General features: G+C 37.9%; 1 protein-coding gene across 2 annotated transcripts; it reads right to left on the bottom strand.

Annotated features, from left to right (window-relative positions):
* Window positions 1-466: 466 nt before the first annotated feature.
* On the bottom strand, window positions 467-10,877 carry LOC120009426 (zinc finger CCCH domain-containing protein 41-like). Of its 2 annotated transcripts, none has more exons than XM_038860025.1 (5): window positions 10,535-10,877; window positions 6,650-7,525; window positions 4,901-6,136; window positions 2,266-2,616; window positions 467-1,293 (listed from the first exon to the last, which is right to left on the bottom strand). In XM_038860025.1, the coding sequence occupies exons 2-5, from the start codon at window positions 7,412-7,414 to the stop codon at window positions 826-828; spliced, it is 2,820 nt and encodes a 939-aa protein (XP_038715953.1). In that variant the 5' UTR covers window positions 7,415-7,525; window positions 10,535-10,877; the 3' UTR covers window positions 467-825. The 2 variants fall into 2 exon arrangements, with proteins under 2 accessions (XP_038715953.1, XP_038715954.1); XM_038860026.1 differs by having other exon boundaries at window positions 10,539-10,877.
* Window positions 10,878-11,566: the final 689 nt, after the last annotated feature.

The raw sequence follows: 11,566 nt of genomic DNA, 5'->3' as shown, positions 1-11,566 counted from the left end.
AACCTTGAGAAAAACAGAGTGTCAAAGCTAAGTTAACCAAAACTGAAGTGTAACTTGAAAATAGTAGGGTGCAAATGAAACTCACCAACTACTAAATGCACCAACTAAAAGCCCAACATCACAAGAAGTCAACAATAACAAATCTTAAACAGGACCGTCGTCGTACTCCACACTGCCTAGTTCAGAGTTTGAGCTTGTTGTTCACAATCAGCTCGTGTGGATAGAAGTAACACCACTTTCTTGCTTGTCTCTCTGTGTGTCTTTTGATGTATAAAACTTCGAAATTTATACTATACACTCGCAACAACCTCACTCCGGGAAATTCCATCAAGCAGCATCATTTAACAGATACAATCAATTTGTTGACATCCATAAATAAACGACAGCAGTTGTACATATTTGCGATGTCACTATAAAAACACTCAAATACCAGCTAATAGCATAAACCAAGAAATCTATCAAAACATATTTTGAAGCCATATCTCATATATATCAATGAATGGTTCCGTCTCAAAGTCGAGGGAAATCAGAGATCCCTATTTTTGCTTACATTCAAGTAACTTCGACAAAAAATGTTCAACTTTGTTCCTCCAGTCCCTAGAATGAATCTATGTTGAAAGACAACAGAATTTCCCACTTGAGCCTCCAACCATTTTCCTCAGGTGGAAGTCAAAATTCAGATACCTTCTGCTTTACATATCCATGCGTTACATGAAAAACTATTGAGAAAAATAAATTTCAACAATTGCTAAGACAAAATGTGAGAAAATTACAGTTGAATAGGTCTTAACTTTTTACCTCACTGTACAAATCAACAATCAGCCATCAACAGTCATCGCCTTTAGGGGACTCCTCACCACTGGAAATTGCCTTTGGACTAGGCTGGGATACTTCCTGTGACGCCATGGTGGGGACACCATCTCTTCCACCTGAATTGTCAGTTTCTTCATTTCCTGATGCAGTGGCTTCCAGGGAAACTGTGGACACTAGCTTTTCTGCTGGATTAGAATTATAATCTGCATGAAACTTGGGGGCCAAAGGAGATTTTTCTCTGCCAGTAGGGTCTCTGCTAGAATTACAAGATGTTAGCCACATGAATTGCATTGTGTGTCCTTGCCAGCATTTACCATTTAGATATGCTAACTCAGCTGAATGGCGTGTCTTGAATGTTATACAAGCTGAGCAATTCTTATTTGTCCCTGAACTGTCACTACTGTCCAAGGCTTCCACATCTTCAAGTTCCACCATAGAAAGATGACCGTATGATGAGAAGTGTTCCTTCAAGACAGCAACCTGAATGACATTGAACACCCATCTGTTCTTCATTAATGTCATTTATAGAAAGAATTACTGAACCTAAATATTTCATCATGCGGCATCACAGAAGAGAAAAACACAGAGAGAAACCGTGTAAATGCACATGTTTTTTTTTTTCAACCAGAACTTCAAATTATTAGAGGGCTACAAAGAGAGAAAAAAATGAACAAGGGGAAATCTATACATACAGACAATTACAAGCTGTTAGCGTATTTCATCTATCGAAAAGCCAATAGTTCAACACGATTTGCTCAGAAAGGGATGGAAATAAAAGGGTGGCAACACAAGCATATACATTTCGTCATAATCCTTACTCTCCGGCACCATTAAATTCGCAGTACAAAATGATGGATCATGGAAAGAGAAGAACACATTCCAAATACCCAAAACCCTGTTTGCCCCTTTAAAGGATGGGTTAAAACAAGTACTGGAAAGAGTATTCTATGCAGCTATGTTTCAAGGAGTGAATAGGACACAATAATGATAGGATTAGCCTATTCAATGTTCGAGTCCTGATTTGCATTCTATAGGTAAGTGTTTTTCAACTAAAACTGAGGAAGATTATAACTTACAAAGTCCAACCAGGAACGACTTCTTGCCATCATGCAAATATTAAATAACAAAATTAACCTAGATTTGAAAACAATTCCAAAATATTATACCTACCCTTATACTCAAAAAATACCAAACACGTGATATGTTAAAAGCTTAAAGAGTAGCTTATTCCACCCTATCCATCTAGTTCTCATGTTAGTTTGGTCAATTCTGCAGGCTCTCCTAAATGTTAAATATGTCTTGGATGTAAAGTCACCAAATATTTCTATTTCTTTTCAATAGGCATGAAACTAAATTCCTCTCTCTGTCTCTTAATGCGGGAGGGATTTGTTGTTTGAGGAGGAAGGGGATGGGGAAACTAGGATAGCAGGTGAGAGGCAAAAAGCAACTTACATTAGCAAACGCAGAAGGCAAGGGTGGAATAACTCTAAATGCAGTGGGCCGGTTGTCCAACTTGTATCTATTCAACAGAAAAGGAGTCCTAGCAGCTGCAACTGGAAGAATCTGGTGTTTTGAGTTTGTGGACTCTTGCTCAAGTATGGCCATACTTTTCTCAGGACAAGAGGAAACAACATTCTCCATTTTGTTCTTAATTTTATCCGCCATCTCAACAAGTGGAGAAGTCGCCGCAGCACTGGGATCAGACGGCCTTGGAGCAGTAGCTTTTGCAACGTCATCAACAATTCCCACTTTTTGTCTCTTAGTAGCTTGTTCAGTCACTACATCAAATTTGACTCCTGTAGCCTGCAAAACAATCGGATGTTAGAAGTGGAGAAAAAATCACATTGCACATAGTTGGACAACTTTACATCAGCATTGCAAATGGATGGAAAAATCCCTTGCTCATTTGTTTTTTCTTCTTGACTCCAAGTAATGCCATAATGCAAGTATGCAACCAAAAGCTGTCTTTAATGCAAAGTTGCAGGCTCATCAATGCATCTCAGAATTTCACAAGCACGTTTCGACTTTTACATATTCTGTTGCCGCATCTACTACTTGGTTAGACAAGAGGCCTGGTTGGTAAAGTGTATATGCTAGCTTATCATAGACCGCTTTACCATACGCACCATATACACCAGCGTATACGCTCAAAAAATATAACCTTCACCAACGAGCTTATTTCAAAAATACATTAGCGTATGGTAAAATTATCAAGTATAAGCTAGCGTCAATTTTAAAAGTATCACCAAACACCCGACAGGACCCAAGATATCCCATAAGAAAGCCTAAAGATAGGGTTGCAAGTTCTACAACGATAAAGAAGATGTTTTGGTTTGGGATCAAGAGTCCTTGGCAGTTTATTTTGGTCTAAATGTCTAGCTGGTTTTATTTCACAATACTTGCATAATTATCAAATCAGCCTATTCAATATCATCATTTTTTTCTGTAATGAGCTTCTTCAGTTTCATGAAAGGTGTTAGACAAGGGGATCCTCTCTCCACCTTTCTCTTCATCCTTGGAATGAATATTCTAAAGTATTATGATTGAAAGACCGAGGACACCTTGCCCGTTTGCAACTTGACTCCAATCAAATTTTGGATCCAAGAACCATTTTTCTGGGATTTAAGGCAGTTTCTGGGTTAAAAGGTAAATTTGAACAAGCAATATTACATTATTACTGCCGCTAGCCCTCTCACAAATAGCAGATTTGCTAACATCTTGGTCTTCAGAGTAAGTGATCTGCCTATTCAGTATCTTGGCTACCCTCTCGAGCCTAGATACAACACCACTATTTGGAATTCAATTACAGAAGGAATTGAGAAGAGTTTCTCAGAATGCAAGAAGAATCAAACGTCTTAAAGGCTGGCAGACTTACTCAGACCAAGAGCACTCTTTCCAACTTACCTGAATAATGAATATATTATATATCCTTCATCTTCCTAAGTCAGCACCAACCAGATAGGAGACTTCTAAAAATAATTCGTTGGAGAGATCTGGTACTTCACACTCAGTAGATGAGCACAAGACCAGAAATAGGTTCCCTCCTAAACTTTAGGAAGCTGCTGTATGAGTATCCACCAATCCCAACCATTAACCAAGAAGACGAGGTGTTATTTGCTGAGCACAAACAAGCAATCCACTGCACAGTCTTACTACAGCCAGCTGCTTCTAAATAACTACAGTTTTGGCAACCCAGATGTATTTCAAAAGCTAAAGGTTCTCCCAAGGGTAGATTTTTCAATGTGGGAAGTAGTATGGGGATTGGGGAGAATTATCCAAAAAGAAGAGGCCCCTCGCTTGACAATAAATGCTATATATACAAAAGGGAAGACAAATCTGTGAATCACTTGCCACTGCATTGCCCTTGGACGAAGAAATTTTTGGTAACATTTTTTAATTGCATGGGCATAAGCTGGGCTGTTTGCCTCTGAGCTGGTGGCTTAAAATCGTTGGGCCTGAAACAAAAACAATTGGTCCACATGCACCATATTCCTATCATCCTATGGCTATCTGTTGGCTGCTTAGAAAGGAGAGGAACAGCAGAATCTTTCAAGACAAAGAAACAACTTCACTTGCTTAATGGAAAGTTTTATTAGCAAGTAAAAACTTTGGGTTAACAATTCTGATTGGAACCTTTTCAACAATATTAGTGTCACTTTCAGCACAAGAACATCACCAATAATTATTTCTTTCGCTTTCTTTTACCTTCTACTTTTCTTCTGATACTATTCCCTTATATGTCCTGTAACACAGCATCCATAATATTCCTAGCTTTTCACACCAAAAAACCAAACAAAACCTCATCCTTTCCTCGATGTTACAGTTTTTTCAGTAACCTAGAACTTAAGTTGCAGATAGCCACTTGCTTTAAAACCTTTTTTAAAGCATAAGTCACTAAAAACACTTGTAGCACACGAGCACAGAATTTCTAAATCTGTCCTCTATCACCTTGCAATCAGAAGCAAGATGCCAAGTGCACTACCACATAAGCACTGCACCAGATATGTAAAGGGGCACAATTCATAAATCATCAAAAAGAATCACATAAAAATTTAGTACTACAAAATGTATGGAGTCTTAGCATTACCTGTTTAGCAAGTCTGTCCAACTGGCGCCGGAAGTCGTTACGCTTCTGGTCCAGCAGTTCTTGCTTCTTGCGAAGTTCCTCCTTCAAGTGCTCCAAGCTCTCTAGCTTCTTCTGTAAAGGAGGTGTAACCTTGGGACTGTTTGTTACCAAAGGCTTAGGTTGATCAGAAGCAGGCAGAGAAGTTTCTGAAGCATGAACTGTACTACCCTTTGGCACAGATTGAAAACCATCTTTTCCTTTGTTAGCGATGAATGGGTTGGGTGGTACAGGAGCAGCTGTGACTGCAAGGGATAATACATCACTTCCACCACTCATGCCATCTTCAGGAATGTTGTCACGATTAGCCCACCATAGCTTAATAAAGCGGTTACCCATTACAGCATCAGGTGCCTTGAGTGCAGCTTCCGCCTCTTCCCTTTTTGAAAACTGAACAAAAGCTCGTTCACTGTTTGATGGAATATATGTGTCAATAACTCTTCCAAATTTTTGAAAATGAGAAAGCAGAGCCTCCTTCTTGTTGGTTTTCTGAGGAATGCCATTGACAAATAGAGTACGCACAGCCTTCTGAGACGGTCTACGAATATTACGAAATGAGTCAATCTGTGTCCCTGGAGATGAAACCATGAATTTTCTACCAACATCCTCAGGATTAAATGACTTTCCATGACGAGAAGTGCCTTTGACATTGGCTATTACATCTTGATCTTTCTTACTATCATTCTCAATATAATTTGAGGAACTTATAGTTAAATTACAATTTTCTTTTATATCTAATCCTCCTTTCGAACTACCAATTCTACCCCAAACTGACGAACTTGTACCCTCTGAACCAATGACAGTAGCTGCACTTCTTTCTGGGCATTCACTATCAGCAATATCATGTAATCTGACATGAGGATGAACTGAAGCATCAGCATTCAATAACAATTCATTTTCATCATTCTTGGGTGAATGTGGCACCAAGAGAGAAGTAGAGGTTTTGGGGTAGTTACTATTCCACAATGGTTGGTCTGGATCGTATGAGTCTGCTCCACCAGCACTAAAAGAACCAGAAAATCCACCATTCAAGCCCAAGACATCATCAGCCATTCCAAGTTTGGTGCCCTTTCCATGGCCTTTGCTATTCATAAAAGTACTTGAAGGATTACCAATAGAAGATAGAGTTCCTGGTCCAGCCGCTGCTCCTGCTAGTTGAGCACTTGAAAGTGAAACTGGTAGGTTAAACTGCGAAAGGCTCTGCAAATTACACAACCAAAGGAATTAGCTACGGAAATTTGAAAATATTTTCTAGCTAGTACGGACCAACATCTTGTTAACTTCGAAACAAGAAATTAAATATACTCCAAAACAAACCAAAGCTACCATTGCGCCAATCTAACACCGTTGCAAAATCATTGGAATTATGGTGGTATAGATGATTATGCAAAACAATCAGGAATTTAAAAAATAATTTAATAGCAACAACAATATATTAAGCAAAATCCCCTGCCTCTAAAGCATCTGCTGTCACATGCAGATTGGATGCAATTAGGCAATTGGAAGGTAAAGCAAAAATTTATTTGAAGTTTTGAAAATATAACTAGCTCATACAAAATCAGTATCTTTCCATATAGATAACCTGAATCTTCAAACTACTGGCCCTGGATCCACAATGGCAAGCATTGACACAACCCAAAAAGCACTTCCTTTTGCTTATAATATCAAATATCTGAAGGCTAGAAACAGGATTTATGTTCACTATTCACATACCTGAACATCTTTAATGACAATGTGGTTAACACCATGCTCCATTGGGCACATGTCTCCTCTCAGACAAAATCCACGCTCCTCAAAATCCCTACATCGATGGCGAGGTATACCAATATTTAGTGAAGAATTTAATGGTGCTCTGACAGTTCCTTGCAAACCAATGGAGTGAAATGTATCCAGGCCACCATTTGGCAGCCCTGGCAATAATCCAAATGCATTTGGCAACCCTCTCCCTGCAAAAAGGCTAGGAGTAATGGGCCCCTGCTGAAGCATTTGAGAAGCGATATCCACAGAGCTGAACCTTGAATCATGTTGATTCCAAGAGCCAGGGTCCCTTCCTCTTCCCCTTCCCCTTCCTAGACCAGCATCACAAGGAAATATTTGGTTCAATCTGATCCTTTGATTCAGATCCAAAGGTCCTCGTGGCATTGACACTAAGCCAGGACGCCTTTTTTCAAACTTCATAGGAAAATCTTTCTCTAGCGGAGCATTGCTATAGTTTCTCCAGCTTTGACTTGCTTGGGATTCATTTTCTCGGAAAGGATGCCCATTTTCAAAAAGTTTAGGGTCACGCTTCTTATACGGCCTTGCATAAACTGATTCTGCAGTATCTCTCTCCAAATACTGCGACCGAGCGTCCTGTCTACGATGCTTATGATTACGATCATCATCCTCCTCATCACTGACTTCCTTTTCCTCAGGATCACTGGCACAGTCAGATGGGGTGAGACCCCTGGACTTTGCAGATGAAACTTTGAGCTCCATTTGATTGATATATACTGCTGGGTTACTTATGGCATCAAAAGTCCCAAGCTCTCACCAGACGTGGCAATTGAGCCACTTCGGTTTTCGAGAACAGTTCAGCAATCAGTGAAGCTAAAACATTTACATCAAGAGAACAGCAGACGGTAGCTGTCAGTTATTCATTTCCATAATGATATGAGTCGTGAAAGAAAATATACCTTGATGGAATTAAAATTGCAATTTCGATGCAAATTTGTTAACAAAAATGCAACCATATTTATTGAATATTGCAATATCACGTATATCTATAGCCCATAACACTGGAAACACAAAGTTACAAAATATACGTGACGCCAATACAACTTTGACAATTTACAAATGCAAAAGACAGGCAGAAAATATCAAGTATTTGAAACCCACACACCAAACTAGAATGTCAATTGATGCTAACAATATGAATTGCATATTTGCCTGGCTGAACTTTAAAACAAAAGGAAGGCAAAACTTTAAATTAGATAAATATGTTCAACAAAACATCATAGGCGTGTGGCCAGTAGTAGAATTGTAGGGGTGCAACCTAAAGGTCACAGATTCAATTCTTGGAAACAGCCTCTCCACATATTATGTGATGTGAGGGTAAAGTCTGCGTACATCTTGATTGTCCCCGACCCGGCCCACTGCAGGAGCCTTGTGCACAAGTGTTGTTCACTTTACTTTATGTTCGACAACACATTCTCTCTTATTTTCAAGGACCCCTAAGGATAGCTTATGAGGTCAATTAATAAGCAAACAGGAAGAACTTTCATATGATTAGCAGCTGTTCAAATGCCTCTATATGAATTCCGGTGAATGTCATTGTGTAATGACCGGCCATTGCAGTAGAGTTTGAGTTTGCAACAGCACATCCAATATTCAGTATAGGAGACCCTCCCAATACAAATTTAGCATCTCAAAAACCGTTTTTTTCATTGTACATAAAGGATCATGTAAATTGGGAACATTTTCCATCATTCTTCATTTATCTTTTCTATGCATGGGGGTGTGTGTGGGAACGTGTTGGGTTGTATATATAAGCATGAATTGTTGAGTGTCCCACAACTTTAGCAGCTTGAGGATGCCACAAGTCTCCAAAACTTAACAGGAACTCTCAAACCCACTAGATTTAATGACTTGAATACAGCATCCTCCAGAAGAGGTGACCAGTCAAACAATTATGCAGGATTCAATTTTAATTATCTGAATGGTCAAGCTGTACTGCTGTAGAGCCAAAAGGCTCATATTTAATGAACCCAACCTCTAAAGTTTGAATTGAAGTATTGGCATCACGAACACAAACATACATTAATGTTTTAGCATAATGCAGGAATGACGAGCAAATGCAATTTTATAAAAACCCCATCTATTACTCCCTTTGAGAAGAATATTCTATATAGTTTGTATTGTTCGGTCAATTCAAATCATCCTGGACAGGTACTGTTAACGATTACAAAATGTGTAGGGAACTCAGTTATTTAATTGCTAGAAGATACATGAAAAATAACACAATATTTTACTATTATTACATAAGGCATATATCAGGATTACATGAAATTCATATTCCAGTATGTGAAGAGACCATCCACAATGTTACAGTTAAAAATGCGCCATAGAAATGAAACTTGACTCAATTCATTCTTAGCATTTCTTTTAACGTCAAACAAAGTGTACAAGATCTTTTGCGGGTTTAATTTTGTTTCTAATTACAAAGTACAAACAGACTGTACAAGACATTTTGCGTAGAGAAGCCACACAAATATGTTAGGGGTATAACCAAAGATCCATGTCCAGAAACACTAACAATTATACCGAGTATTACAAACATAGAAAAACAAGACAATGCTGGAATCTACTCAGTCTGAACTGACAACTAGAACTGATTAACCATATTAATCATTGCAAAACAAGTTATTTGAACTTCTGTAGAAAAAATTTATGGATCAGAAAGTCATTTGATATTTATGTCATTATATCAATCTATTACACTCTTATGGTACAATGTCAGAAGAACTTGTTAAGTTAAATCACAATTTACTTTTTTTATTGTATTTTCTAACATTAAAAATTTTGCTGTGGTAGTTACTCCATCCTTATTCCTTAATATCCTACAGCTCCAGCTTTACCGTTAACCATAATCAGTCAGGAACGTCAAACCGTATTATTTTTTTATATAAAGAAAACAAGATATTTACATTAATGTTATGGGATTTGTTTTGACGTTAAGAATCTTTTATGATTCACTATCCTGTATGGCTTTTACACATAGCTAACTCCTTTTGGCATAATTGGCTACTTAAGCATGTGATATGAATTCGATGATAATTATGATAACAAAACTGTCTTCCATTGGCCTAGTTGACAAACCCAATAAAAATATCAACAAGGTGACAATTATCACATCGATATACCATCAAGACATTATGAAAATTGACAAACTTGAGTAACCTGATTTGTGAAGGCCTCTAACCAAAATTAGACCCGATAACGTATCAAATTTCTCTGTCACTGCCCCGGAAGTTCACATTAACTGCATTAAATTGCTTTGCGAACCAACCTTCAGAAATTCTCTCGAGTGAATATATAAACCCATTCATGAAGGGAAGACACCTGACCTAAAGTAATGGCAGAGACAGTTTGGCACACAACCAATAGTAACCACTGATCAATCGCCACAAGGTTAGATGTTAAGTGTTAACCAACTAAAATTGGCAATACATCAGAATTAAACAGTTTCTAATTGACTTCTAAACAGCCAACAAACTGTTCATAACCAATATAATATCAATCACAAATTCAAATTTTCCTTCCAACAAGCTACATTCAACAGTAAAAAAAACACAAAACTAGAAAACTATAACCCTGATCGAGGACACTAGTCAAGATAATGGTTCAATACATGAATACCACCAAAATAAACCGTCAAACGAAACTTCAATAGCCGTTAATTTCAACAAATTACACAACCGAGACGCTCAAGATAATCTCAATACAATTAAAATGAAATTGAACGAACTGAACCAGAAACATTCATCTAAGTTTATTAGAGATTCAATTAAAAATGACAGAAACAAGAAAGAGCAACAGCGAGAATCAAAATAGAAATACCTACGCAATCTTCAAGATTGAAATGAGCCGCCCATAGCTTTCGCGGTCCCGTTTCATTACAGATTAATTCCACTCCGACGTGATGATGGCTAAGGAGGTAAAAACGAGGCCACGAAAGGGCATTCGCGGGAGGAAAACGAATAGCTACGACGGGAGCAGAGGATCGTAATAGGGAGCAAAATCGAAAAGGGATTTTGTGAGAGCTAGCAGAATACAAGAGATTTTGGAGAGAGCGTGATATTGTGAGGGTTTTTGGCGATACTCGTACTGATGTTGGTTGTTGGGTTAGAAGCTGTAAAGAAGATTGTTGAGGGAGAGAGAAACGATGAGCACAAAAAAGAAAAAAAATTATGAATGGAAAGTTGGAAACTGGAAAGGAGTACAAAAATAAGAATGACAATTTATACTTTTCTCCCACTAGAATTCAATAATTATGGTTTGACACCATCTATTTATTCATTTAAGGGAAAATTTCCAATAAGTCCCTTTAGAGGCTAGAGCAACTCCGGAGTTGCTAAATTGAGTAGGTAATAATTGAATTATAGCACCTTGAATAGTGTCAAAATGGGTTTGTAAATTTCTTTCATTTCAATGGGAGTTACTATAATTGGGGTGGTATAACACTATTCAATGTATGCCCACTTAATTGAGACCCATGTTTCACTTTTTCATAATTTAACATACCAATTTTTATTTTTATTTTTTGAGAAGAAAATGGAACTTCATTAAATAGAAAGCTTATCAGCATTTACAAAGTGCATAATAGCATAAGGACAATCCTCAATAAACAAACCATCCTCGGAAGAGAGTTTTCCAAGTTTGGCTAACTCATGGGCTACCGAATTTGCCGACCTTCTAACGTGTCTAAAAGAACAAGAATAAAATCTCTGGCAACAAGCTAGAATATCTGTAATGGTATGACCACAAAGATGGAGGGAGGCAACACCAGAATTAAGTTCGGAGATGACCTGCAAGGAATCACTTTCCACTACAATGGACTGAAAACCAATAGAGAGTGCAAATTCAAGGCCA

The sequence above is a fragment of the Tripterygium wilfordii genome, chromosome 11, assembly GCF_013401445.1.
Source record: "Tripterygium wilfordii isolate XIE 37 chromosome 11, ASM1340144v1, whole genome shotgun sequence".
In the NCBI taxonomy this organism is placed as follows: Eukaryota; Viridiplantae; Streptophyta; class Magnoliopsida; order Celastrales; family Celastraceae; genus Tripterygium; species Tripterygium wilfordii.
This window is presented reverse-complemented; position numbering and strand designations above follow the sequence as displayed.

Bases quoted from the DNA above. Each gene is read 5' to 3' on its own strand.
- LOC120009426 (XM_038860025.1), bottom strand. From the start codon at position 7,414: ATGGAGCTCAAAGTTTCATCTGCAAAGTCCAGGGGTCTCACCCCATCT. The intron at 2,617-4,900 runs GTAATGCTAAGA...ATTGTTTTGCAG, and splicing joins TGGACAGACTTGCTAAACAG to GCTACAGGAGTCAAATTTGA. The intron at 1,294-2,265 runs GTAAGTTGCTTT...AATGTCATTCAG, and splicing joins TGCCTTCTGCGTTTGCTAAT to GTTGCTGTCTTGAAGGAACA.